This window comes from Peromyscus leucopus, chromosome 8b, assembly GCF_004664715.2.
Source record: "Peromyscus leucopus breed LL Stock chromosome 8b, UCI_PerLeu_2.1, whole genome shotgun sequence".
NCBI lineage: Eukaryota > Metazoa > Chordata > Mammalia > Rodentia > Cricetidae > Peromyscus > Peromyscus leucopus.
The window spans coordinates 88,913,940-88,927,033 of record NC_051086.1 but is presented as its reverse complement, the minus strand read 5'-3'; the positions used below and the strand labels follow the sequence as shown (position 1 = coordinate 88,927,033).

The 13,094-nt window shown below is 43.3% G+C and overlaps 1 protein-coding gene across 8 annotated transcripts in view; it reads right to left on the bottom strand.

Moving 5' to 3' along the window:
- Positions 1-1,671: 1,671 nt before the first annotated feature.
- LOC114702267 (leucine-rich repeat-containing protein 37A3-like) overlaps positions 1,672-13,094 on the bottom strand; it is a 52,614-nt gene continuing 41,191 nt past the window's right edge. For 5 of the 8 annotated variants that reach the window (XM_037201574.1, XM_028882661.2, XM_037201569.1 and 2 more), the window contains 7 exons: positions 11,879-11,997; positions 8,162-9,879; positions 7,274-7,378; positions 3,633-3,679; positions 2,100-2,133; positions 1,884-2,023; positions 1,672-1,801 (listed from right to left, as the gene is read on the bottom strand). In XM_037201574.1, coding sequence (XP_037057469.1) covers positions 1,708-1,801; positions 1,884-2,023; positions 2,100-2,133; positions 3,633-3,679; positions 7,274-7,378; positions 8,162-9,879; positions 11,879-11,997 — 2,257 coding nt within the window. In that variant the 3' untranslated portion in view covers positions 1,672-1,707. Of the gene's footprint in view, positions 1,802-1,883; positions 2,024-2,099; positions 2,134-2,890; positions 3,680-6,089; positions 6,129-7,273; positions 7,379-8,161; positions 9,880-10,484; positions 11,354-11,878; positions 11,998-13,094 lie in introns of those variants that run through there. The other 3 variants (XM_037201572.1, XM_028882662.2, XM_037201573.1) reach the window with 3 other exon arrangements.

Below are 13,094 nucleotides of genomic sequence, written 5' to 3'. Positions count from 1 at the left end.
TATAACCTTTTTTTTAAAGCTTTCTGAGGTCTTATGTGTATGTAGGTGCTGCACATTTGGGCACCACCTCTGTAGGCAGACTTTTCTGTCCTGGCCTCCCACTTCCAAATAACCAGAGATTTATTACTAATTACGTTCAGCAGATAGCTTAGACTTGTTTTTAACAAGCTCTTATAACTTAACCCATTTCTATTAATCTATGTGCTGCCCCAAGGCTCATTTACCTCATGCACATACTTCCCATCCTGCTTGCTCTGTGTCTCATGGCATCTCTGGAGACCCCCTCCTGCTTCTTCTTCTCAGCATTCTTAGTCTGGTTCTCCTGCCTAACCTTATCCTACCTACCTAGCTATAGGCCAGTCAGCTTCTTTAATTAAAGCAATCAGAGACTATGGGGGCCCAGCCCCTCGATAATCCCCTCCCAGGGTCTGGGAAGAATCTACAACCAGCTGTTAATTTAATCTTTGATGATATGAAATGAATCTATGTACACGAAATACCTTAGTCCATACACTTTATTATTCTGTCAGTTCTCTCTCTACACAGCTTCTATTCTGCTCTCATGCCTAGCTCCTTTCTTGCCTGATTTGTCTCTACCTTTATCTGCTGTCCCCTCTAAGTTCTATCTTAATTCTCTCATATTAGTTCTGCCACATCTAGGTTCTCATTCATCCAATTCTTTTCCATCTTAGGTCCTCTCCCATCTCCTTCTTTCTCATCTTGTTCTTCCCCAGCTGGCTCTTCCTCATCTTCCATCTTGTTCCTCTAGTACTCTCTTCTAGCCTTTCAATCTAGTTCTTCACCATCTAGTTAGTTCCTTTCCAGTTCTTACCCATGTAGTTCTTCCATTCTCTTTTCTCTTCTCCATCTCGTCCTCAAGTCCTCTCTCCAAAAATTCTAAGTCTCCTTATGCCTCTCAGTTTTTTTTCAAGTGTCTCAGGTATTCAGTTATAAAACCAAGCAATCATCTGGCTGAGTACAGTCACTAGGTTTGAGTTCTTACAGGGTCATAAAGGCAGACAAGAGTTTTCCTCGGGGAGTGACCATCAGGTTTTCTTTTACAACCCAAAAAGGGAGTGGTAAAGGAGGTCAACTGTGAGCTAATGATCGGTTAGTATATCAAGAAAAGGGGATTTATGTGCTCAGTCTACATCCCTAGAAGTGGTTAGGTAAGACGTTAGGAGTCTATAATGTTAGTAAGGCTGTATAAGAAAGAAGGGTCTGGGCTTAAATTGCACAAGAAATAAAGTTATCTGCCTGACCTAGGAGACAGACGTTGTTTCCATAAGGGTGCTACCTTAGTTCACGAGATCGTATGGCCTTGGATGGATAGGTATTTTAAATAAATACAGTTTGGAGTTCTTGGAACCACACATAGCATACAAGAAAATCATTGTGGGAATCGGTGAATATATATACAAAAGCTAAAATATCACCAAGACTTCTTAAGCCATGGCTTGACCTTCAGAAAGGTCCTTGACCTTTCCAAGTAGTAGCTTTGGTCATAGTAGCTGGATTCCATACATTTGCCTGAGGCTTGCAGCACAATCAGTGATATATATTCACACAGTATAAAGGAAGATTCCATAATGAGCCATCTTTACTGGCCCACAATATCAACTGCTATGCATTGATTTTCATTTATTCACAAAGGCCCTGGACAACCACAAATCTACAAAAAATAATTTATTAATAAAGGATAGCAGATCATTCTGTAACTTCAGCATCCTCGGCTCCTTCACTCTCTTCTGCTTCAGTGGCTGACGATTTCGGCATGGGTGTGATTTCTTCCTTGGTCCCCCTGGAAGAAGAGAAAGGCCAAGGCTTTCAGGCATTGAAATGTGAAACTTGCCCTAAGCTCTTTACTTGTGCTAGACATTTACCAAGATATATCATGAATAGTAATTTCCTCCTCTGTAGAAAACTCCTTGGACTGCAGATCCTCAGTCCCGCTTTTCTTTTCTGTGTCACTTTTGAATATATTTGTAAGCCACTGTGGCCACCTTAACCAGGCAAATCTTTCCTAGGAAACAGAAGGGGAGACATTAGTTCTGCTAACCCCTGCCTTCTCCAGCCACAGCACCGAGTCTCAGGCTTACCTGACTCTTACTGTCCTTGTAGCATTTCTTACTCCTTGAAAGAAAACACATGCAAGAAGACAGTTAGTGATTGTGTTAATTGTGTGTGTGTGTGTGTGTGTGTGTGTGTGTGTGTGTGTGTGTGTGTGTGTGTAGGGGATATCTTGGCTCTCCCAATAACAAAAATCACCCCAGCACTGGGACTTGAGAACAATTCCATGCATGTCTGGCTTCTAGGAACTTTCCAAGTCTGTTCTAAGAGCCCCACAATGCCTCTGGGGAGATTTTTGTATGTGGCTTGTCCTGGAGCATAGCCAAGGCACCAGCATGACAATAGCTCCACTTATCCTTTTCAACAAACATATCCCTTTGAAGAAGCCACCCTGGGCTGGAGCATTTTGCCCTCCTTCAGACCAACTCTCCCATGCAGACTTGCTGAGGTGAGGGAGGGGCTGCTCCTGCGTGTCTAGCTGCTTTATCCTCCAAGTGCAATGCCCAAGTCCAGAGCACAGCTGACAGACTCACAGAATTTCACCCTGCAGACTGCCTCTGATCAGTGGGTCATGAGAACATTTTAAAGGGCTCGACTGGCTGAGCATGATGGATCATACCTATAATTCCTGTACTTGGGAGGCTAAAACAAGAGTTCGAGGCCAGTTGGGCCGTGGTGGTGCACGCCTTTAATCCTAGCACTCGAGAGGCAGAGGCAGGCAGATCTCTGTGAATTCCAGGCCAGCCTTGGCTACATAGTGAGTTCCAGGCCAGCCTAAGTGTGAAACACTGTCTAAAAAAAAAAGGCAGTAAAGCACATGACTAGCACCAACACACACACACACACACACACACACACACACACACACACACACACACACACGCTATCTTTTCTCAATCCAAGGACAATTAGAAAACTCAGAGTGCACTTTCCAGACATATATGCTATACAGATTTGAAATGAAATATGACCAAAGCCTGAACACAGCTGAATTAAAAACTAGAGCCCCACCAGGGAGAATGGTCCTCTTCCTGACATGCCCTAGAGAGTGACCACAGGACCAGAAATTTCTTCCATTCTACTTCATTCCCTCATTAGAAGAAAGGTAACTATTGTCCATATTCTCTCCCAGCTATAGTTCTATGAGGTTTGTGTCACTCATTCATTCAGAAGAATAGGCTCAAAAGGTGGCCGACAGGATGAGAAGATGGGTTCCCTTCTCTGCATAGGAAGGTCTCATGTTCTACTCACAGCCCTGCACCGTAACACTGTGGCTCCCCTTCTTCTTCCCCAAAGCATCCAATTCTGGAGTCTCGGGTTGGAGCACATGACACCAGCACAGTGGTGCGGCCCAAACCTATGGCTTCCACCCCTGTGCTCTAGAGGCCTGGAGACACCAGAGGCATCCATGCTAGTTCCTGGCGCCTCTCGGAGCCAGGCAAAACAACAGAGAAGATAATATTCTTTCTGGCCATTTTCTCCCTGTCAGATGAGGGAATTAGGTGCATCCCAAGTTCTCTGCTAACTCTCATGTTCTTCTTGAAAGACTGTCTCATATTTACCCTGTGGACTTTTCTTCATCTCCCTCTTTCGTTCTGTGTGAATAAACCTGTTTGGGAAGGAAAAAACAATTCTGATGATAACAATGGCGGACGTCTCTAAATCCTTTTACTTACCTAAAGTCTTACCTGCTCAGTGAGCACAGGAGCCTGGGTTGCTCTTCTTGTCTCTTCACAATACCAACCTCCAGGTTTCACTTAGTGCATTGTACTCGTTATTTCAGACAAAATTCAGCAAATAATTACTAATAAAAATAATTTCTGTTAAAAGTGAAAAGCACAATTTTGTGTGTGTGTGTGTGTGTGTGTGTGTGTGTGTTTGTTTTTTTTTTTTTTTTTTTGAGACAGTGTTTCTCTGTTTAACAGTCCTGGCTGTCCTGGAACTTGCCCTGTAGAGCAGGGTGGTCTTGAACTCACAGAAATCTGCCTGCCTCTGCCTCCCGAGTACTGAGATTAATGGTGAGCACCACCATGCCTAGCTGGCCAAAAAATATTTTTAAGTTCATAAGTATATACCCAAAGTCTAAACAATGGCATTGTCTGAAAAATTAAAAACATTCACGCCTGCACGCAGAATGGCTTCTCACGTCCTCAACACAAACTAGAAACTCTGAGTACAGCAGATGTAGAGTAAACTTGGAGATGTGAAAGTCCTACGTGATAAGAGCTCCACAACCCTTCTATAGGACATCAAGAAGAAATGACAGGCCAGCCTTGCCTATAGCTTCAAAAACTAGAAGAGCCGCACCAAAGAGATGGCTCAGCTGCAACCGAACCTAACTGTGATGTGAGCTCAATCTCTGGGGTCTACCTGGTGGAAAGGCAAGAGCTGACTAACCTCCCTCTAGCCTCCACGTGTGTGCCCGCTGCACAGTAGATGAACTGTTTTGAGACAGGGTATTACTATGTAACCCTGGCTGGCCTGGAATGCTCTGTTTATATTAGACTGACCTTGAACTCACAGAGATCTGTTTGTCTCTGCCTCCCAACTCATATTTTTTTTTTTAATTTAAAAAGCCAAGGTGGGAGAGACAACAGATCAGCAGTGAAGAGCACATGCTACTCTACCAGAACACTGTGGTTTGATGTCCAGCACCCAGCACGGCAGCTTACAATGTTACTGTCTGTAACTCCAGTCCCAGGAGTCCCAAAACCCTCTTTGGGCCTCTGAAGGCATTACGTGCATATGGTGCACAAACATACATGCAGGCAAAATACCCAAACACACATACACACACATGCACACATGCATGTATGCAAAATAAAAATAATAAATCTGCAAAAGAAGATTGAAAAACTGTATATTAACTTAGGAGGAAAGAGATTCCCTGCCTCAATCCTACTAAAAAAATAGATAAATTTTAGAAGGACTAAAAAATAGAAATAACTGCTGGGTCTGATGGCTTATGTGATCCTGCCACTAGGGAGGTGGAGGCATGGGGATAAAGGGTTGAAAGCCAGGTTACATAGTGAGTTTCAGGCTAACCTGGGCTACATCAGACCTTGTCTCAAAGAAACAAACAAGAAAAATCAAGAGAGAGACATGTACAAATGACAAAACAGCACTAGGAAAGTGCTAGAAAGCAGTACCAGAGTGTGCCTGGATTCCCTGAGGTGGCAAAGCCTCTATAATGAGAGCATAACTCATAAAGAAGCGGGCACAGGCTGGTAGATGAGTGGCTTTCTCTAGACACTTTCCTTCTCCACTGGGTGGTCTTTCCATGCAATGTATCAATGCTTTGGGTGGTTTCATTTTACCCCCACACTCCCAATACTTCCTGTTGGTCTCTAAGGTGGTGAAACTGACCAATGGTGTGTGTGAAGGGTCGGGTGCAGGCTTCAGGATTGGGGAACAGGGCGCTGTACTCTTGGTTTGGCCACTGGGCCTTAAGTTGGCTCTTTCATCCTAGGAGAGGCTTGATAAGCTCTACCTTCCCCGAAGGAGTCTGTGATCCCATCAGACAGTGAATGGAGAACTCTGTCCTGTGCTTGGTAGGCACAGTGCTGACACTCCTAAGGATGCCACAGTGTGCAGACCCACCCAAGGCTTCTGCCTCTGCAGCTGGGACTAGACAGCTCTGTACCTCCACATGTTTATTTTTAGAACTACTTCTATTTTCTCTATCATCATTTCTTTAAGGTAAAACGTAGTAAGCTTTCATTACTTGACAACAAAACAGTCAGTTGTTCTGTTATCATTTATTCATTTTTCACCACTGACTAACCTATTAAAGGGTGACATTTCAAAAGTCTGAGAGATGGCTCAGAGGTTAAGAGCACTGACTGCTCTTCCAGAGGTCCTGAGTTCAATTCCCAGCAACCACATGGTGGCTCACAACCATCTGTCATGAGATCTGGCGCCCTCTTCTGGACTGCATTCACACATGCAGACAGGACACTGTATACATAATAAATAAGTAAATCTTTGGGGTTGGGAATTTAGCTCAGCGGTAGAGCGCTTGCCTAACAAGCACAAGGCCTTGGGTTCAGTCCTCAGTTCTGGAAAAAAAAAAAAAAAAAGACAAAATAACAATCCAAAGTGTTAGTGTCTTAGAATGCAGCATATGCTCAGCATGCACAGGATGCACAGGCTATATATATATAGCCTCCAGACCCAGGTCCCTGTGTTCAAATGATGGGAGCATTGGTTTGTCCGTCGCTTTTCTCTGTCACTATTTCATCTCTTCTCTCTCCTCTCTCTCTCTGTCTCTGTCTCTCTCTCCTCTGTCTCCTCTCTCTCTCTCTCTCTCTCTCTCTCTCTCTCTCTCTCTCTCTCTCTTCGAGACAGGGTTTCTCTCTGTAGCTTTGGTGCTGTCCCAGATCTCACTCTGTAGACCCATTTGGCCTCAAACTCACAGAGCTCTGCCTGCCTCTGCCTCCCAAGTGCTGGGATTAAAGGCGTGCGCCACCACTGCCTGGCTCACCTCTTTTTTTAAAGACAGCATTTCATATATTCCTGGCCTGACTTCACTAGATTGCTGAGAATGATTGTGAATTCTGGCTCACTCTGCTTCTCTTTTCCGAGAGCCGGGACTACAGAGGCATGCCAAACATCTTTCTCTGATGCTATTTGAAGTAAGTACTGGATTGTATCATTCCTCATAGTGGAATTGATGGAATGCTTCATTTATCTTCTTTGAACAGCACTGCTATCTACTACAGGCAAAACACAGGGCATGCTTACTGTTCTCACAGAACCTATCATCTAAGTTGGTAGAAGAAATAATGAAAGTATGAATAAATGCAAGGGCAGGGCGAAGTGTAAACACAACTAAAGAGCAATGGAGGACTTCACAGAGACTTCCCGGGAGGTCACAGCCACATTAGGAGTGGAGATGCTGTCTCTCCAGTGGCCAGAGGACATCCTCTGCCTTTCTACACTCACAATTCCACCATCCTCACCGGCAGAGAACTCTCCATTGCTCCCACGGTGTCTCACACCAACCACCCCTCTGACACCAAATCAGAATGTTACATAATGACCTGACACTGAGGAGCCCTGCTGCACAGACAGAATACCCGTGAACACACAGGGACATCACTTGTAGACAGAGGGTAATGGCTCAGGTTTTCAGTTCGCAGGTTCTAAATCTATTACACAGACAGGGTACATTCTGGACACATGAATGTACTGTTGTCCTTACCTCAATGAGACAGAAAATGATAATCAAAACTGTCACGACTACAGTTACAGATACTGCCAAGATGACTTTGTTGCTGTAGCTGAATCCTGGAACTTGTTTTGCACGCTGGAATATATAAAATAAGTGAATGGACATTTGTGTGGCTGTTAAAAACTGATAAAGAAAAAAGAACGAGAGAAGGTGAAGGCTAGCTGTGCATGGTAACTTATGTATATAATCTAGCATTTGGAAGTTAGGCTAGGAGGACTGATAGGAGTTCAAGGACAACCTAGAACACCAGGTGAGTTCCAGGCTACCTGGATTAACATTAAGACTTTGACTCAATAAAACTAAGAGCTGGGCTTGGCAAGGTGGCACACACTTTGAATCCCAGCACTCTAGAGGTGGAAGCAGGTGAATCTCTGTAAATTCAAGGCCAGCCTGGTCTACACAGCATTTCCAGGATACCTAGTGAGACACTGTCTCAAACAAAACAAAATAAGACAAAACAAAACTCCCCAACCAAACAATAAACAAAAGCAAAACTATAGGCTACAGCATATAGCTTAGTGGCCATGTCCTTGCATATTATGTATACAAGGTTCTTAATTTAATCCCCAATACTATAAAACAAAATGATAGTAAGAAAAAAATGCTAATAAAAATTTTATACTTCAGTAGCTCGCTGATTCTAAAAGAACATACCAAATCGAACATGCTACCTATCTAATGCAATTACTATATTTTGTGTTTTAGGTTGGCTTCTGTCAATAAATTTAGAAGCACTGTGGGAATCACTTAGCTGGGCTAGAGTTGTGTGGCCAATACAAGATCTGGAGTTGGGAGCCCTGGTCTTTCTGCTTGAATGACTGAGAAGGCAGGGGCCCCATGTTCCGGCACTGTTCTTACCTGACTTGGTTCCAGGTGGGATTCTGAGGTCTCATTGAGGTAGTTCTCATTTTTCCACTGCTCTGTATCCCATTCGGTCCTGGAAAACTTGAATTCTTGTTGCTCACTGAGAAGCTTCATCAGGAGCCCTGTTCTGGAGATGAGCTTGGCACAGGACAGTTGCACTTCGGAGTCAGTGCAGTCCATCTTCAAAGTCCTGATAACATGAGAAATAAGCTTCCTCACGTCGTTGTTGGGGATAAGGGGCTGCAGCTGCTTGTTTAGATGAGACTCAAAGTGTTCACCTGGTGACATCACCAATGGGTACTCATATTCTTTGAAATGGGAATGTTTCTGAGACCCCAAGACGAATTCTAAATGTGGATCACTGATTTGCTTAACTGTTGGAATTACATAGGATGTAGGCACATTAGAATATACAACCGGATTCTCAGAGGGTACGTTTTCTGATACAGCTTCTTCAGGCATCATGACGGTTGGTTCGAGGATGTTTTCTTCAGTATTATCTGTTGCAGCCTGATTTTCTTCTAGCGGTTTTTCTGTAGGTTCTAAAGCAGCATATATTTCTGAAATAGGCTTTTCTGTATAACTCAGGTCTCCTAAAGATGAAAAGACCCCTCCAGCAGGGGAATTTACCAGGCTCCTCATTACAGAGGATGCTGGCTTCTTTGCAATCAACTGGAAATGAGATTTTTTCTTCCTAAGGTTTCGATGTCTCTCTTCAGACTGTAAATTAGGATTAGACCCCTTTGTTCTTTTCACATTGGCATTTGCACTTTCTAAAACATAAATGGTGTAAGACAAGTCTTTTCGTCTGTCTATGAACTCAGGTAGAGACTTTGTAGTGGCAGCCTCGTCCACCAGCGACTGTTCTGGGGAAGAAGACACTGCCTTCCTGTGTTTTTTTGGGAGCAAGGGCTCTGAGTGGAAGGAATTTCCCCCTGACTTCCTGGGCTTCTGCCCCAGATGGAGCTGCTGCAGCTCTGTTGTGGGTGGGCTCCTGAGCTGCCCGTCTTTGGCGATGTTCTCCACAGGTGTGTGGTCACTCTGCTTGCTCCACAGGCTCTTGGCACTCACGTCCTTGAAATGCCTTTTCTGTATGCTTCCTGTCCCCTGGAGCACTCTGTTCATCCTGTGGAGCCTTTTCTCTGCCTTCTCAATCTCTGCAAGACTGCTTTCCTCTGCCTGGGCAGGTTCCCATCTCTTTTCAAATATTTCTCGCTTAAATTTTTTACCTAAATTATTATACTTCTCCTTCTGTACAACAGTTTTCCCTTCCTTTTTAACCTCATTAATTTCTGCATCTAACAAATTTTCTAGAAAATAAAGTTTATTCAATTTATTTTTGTAAGTGAAGTTACCGGACTCGGATTCATTTTTAAGAGGAAGACTTTCTGTATCATTCTGCGCAGATTCCAAGGAATTATCTGAATCTTGTTCATGAGAAAACAGCAGTTTAATGTATGGTAACATTGTTGATACTACATCTTCCAGATTTCCCTCAGAGAAATATGGCAGTATGTAATTTAGTGCACTCATAACATCATTTTCATCACTAAAGTTGATCTCTTCTTCCATGGAGCTGGAGTAATTGGCATTTTCTTTGTCTGAATAGCCCTTCTCTGGTTCAATAATGAGTTCCATGGTGGTGTTCTCCTTCCGGGTCTGCAACACCTTCATGAATGGTCCTTCTGGGTTCCCTATAGATGCTTCTTCAACTATCAAAAAGGAAGAGATTGCCTTTAGTCAGAGAATACTTTAGCCCTTTCTCAGTCCACAGCCATACACTGTAGTCAAATAAATTATGGGCCAGCAAATACTGGTGTGCCATTAGTGTGTGTGGGGAAACAAACCTAAGCTTAATCCTGTGAGATGACAGGAGCAGAAAGAGAGAGTGTCACTGGCAAAGCAGCCACCTACTGGGAACACTACACACTGTGCACACAGGAAGTCTTTTAATACAGCCAATGGACCAGTAGAGACCCTGGGCCTTAAGACAAAGCCAGCCTCTCTGCAAGTCTGACTGACCTGCAGAGAACCTCCTTAGGTTCCTACACATTCACATCATCCTGCCTCAGAGTCCAGAGGCCCATTAGGCTTCCTCTTTCCATCTTTTCAATGTGCCCTGTGTTGACACATTCCACAGCTGACCACGATGATTGACAGACATCCTTTGAGGGGAGTAAGGGCAGAAATGCTAAAGCAGCTGCCTCTCATTCACATCTGGATGAATGTTCTTCTCTACCTACCCACCAATTTCTTCCTGTAGGCTCTGTTGCCATGTATTCTAGCTCCTGGAACAAAAGCATCCTTTCTGTGTATCTTCCTGGTTCTTCCCTTATATTTGAGGGGAGGGGGTTATAAAGTATAGGTGAAGACATGTTTAATGTTCTAGGTTTATCCTTATGTACAATCCATTTATAGAACAACAGCAATTTCTGGATAAATATTACTCAAAGTCATAAAATGTCCAAGGTCAGAGCTATTCTTGTCTGAGGCCTATTCTCATTCATTGCTCATTATTCTAGCTCCTTATGGGAACAAATCAAAGCTTCTGGTAGTATGAAGGTCAAGTGGACCACTATGTAGCTGTGTTTCTTTCCCAGGAGAATTAAGAGGATTTTGGGTGGTAGCAAGGGCCCAAGGGAGTGGTGAAAGGAAAAATGTGGGTCTGTGGACAGCCTAGAATTAGGGAGAGATAACTCAAGCATGAGGTGACAGCAGTTGACAGTTCTGATGTGTAAACGAAGGGAAATGCTTGCCATTTCTGGGGAAGAAGAGAATAATGTAATTGGTTAAAACTTTTTTTTAATTAAAAATAAGTAACATCTTATTTATATAGACAGTCAAATGCTAATTCTATTTATCTTCCCCCGACCAAGGCTAAAGACATGCATTCAAGTTATTAAGACAAGAAAGCTGTCATATTTCAGGATGAAGTTAATGCTAACAAACTAATATATAGAAAATTATTTTAGGGCTGAGCACAAGCTATTCCTTGGAGCTAAATCCTGGTTCCCTTTCAAAATTAAAAAAAAAATGAGATAGGTTCTCATTCAATAGCTTAGTCTGGTCTTGAATTTAGTTCATCTTACTTCAGCCTCCTAAATTGCTGGGATTACTGCCACATGCCACCACATTCAGTTTAGAAAAACACTGAAAATTACCTGAATGATCTGGTTATAGAAAGGCCTGAGGTTAAAAGCAAGTAGAGAATTGGTCAGTGTGGACATGGAAGAGCTCTTTGCTCCATTATCGGAGTGAGGCAGCACTCACTGGTCATATAGAATAGAAGCTCTCAGATTCTAAATAAAAATGTATCATTTATAAAATTACAAAAGGAAACTAAACACAATCCATCTAGAGATGTCCAAAAGGCAGGAGTCATTTGAGACTGATGTCCACAAAGGCAGTGTACAGAGTGCAGTGCACTACATGCCTATGTGATCATGGGAAGCAAGGTACCAGGCAGACAGCATCGTGCAGAGTCTGTGGTCCTTTATGTTATCCCTCCCCCATTCACTCCTTTCTCTTGCTCTTTCTGCAAATGGAACAGTTCTGTTTTTCAATCATGCAGTATTAGCTGAGAGCCCAACTTTCAGCAAAGAAGTTATAGATGAATGAATAAAAATAAGCAATTATTTTCAGTTAATACTTTTCATAACTAGTTAAAAACTAAGGCATAAAATTAGAAACATTTATCAGGAAGAGACTCACGACAATGTGTGGTGTTTATCAGACATCCACTATGACAATGCAGTTTGACTGTCTTGCAGACAATCTCAATATCAGTTTTATATTTGCAGAGGCAGCAGACCATGTGTTTAGGCAAGATCCTATAAACAGGAAGACAGAACATTGGTTTACTGGAAAAGCCTTACTGAGGTGCAGAAGAGGCAGGCCAAGGCCACCACAGGGTTGGAGAGGAAGGAGTTCTTGAGGCACGTGGCGTGGGCAGTTGGGTGGGGACTCAAAGGCAAATTACTGCTCTCTGAAATTGAAAATAATCATGGAGGAGGACAGAGGTGCTCAAAGAAGGGCGAGTGTCAGGGTGGGTTTGTGCCTAAAGCAAAGGTGACGGGAACAGAACTAGGTGACGTGGGAGGAAGAAGCCTCTCCTCCCAGCTCAAGTCTCACTCGGTTGGTCATGAACAGGAAGAAGGGCCTGGGCAAGCCTCCAACCTAGGGATACTTTTCCCTATTCCTGTTATTAGAATATTCGAGATTACACAAGGCCTAAAATAGCCTACTTTAACCCATACTTTACAGTTAACTGGCAGCATGGATCACTCTGACCAAATCTGGATTATTTTTGTGTTCCAATGAATATGGGCTGTGGTGCAGCTCTTTGGTATGGTGTTTGTGCAGCAGTACAAGGACCTGGATTTGATCTCACTCACACACACACACACACACACACACACACACACACACACACACACACACACACACACACACACACACACACACACACACACACACGCTTGGGAGACCCAAAGAGAAAGTGAGAACAAAGGAGGGATAATAAATAATATGATGTAAAGAGAATCTGAACTCCTAATGATGCTCAAAAAGAAAAGCAGGGTAGGTCTTGGAGAAAACACTAGCTAACTGATGTGGAAGAAAATTTTGCAGCTACCAAGTAATAACTAGTTCCAAAAAGGTTATTAACACAGTCGGGTGAAAGGTGTTTGAGAGCAGGGCCTTTAAGGTCTCAGGAGTTCCACAGCTTCATTCTTCCTCCTTCCTTCCTGTCTCTTCTCCCTTCTCTTCCTGTGTTTGTTTTTTGAGACAAGGTCTCTCTATGTAGCACTGGCTGTCCTGAAACTTGATATATAGACCCTGCTGGCCTCACACTCATAGAGATCCATGAACTCCTGCCTCCTAAGTGCCTTAGCCAGTCTCAAATTACAACATATAAAAACAGTAATTT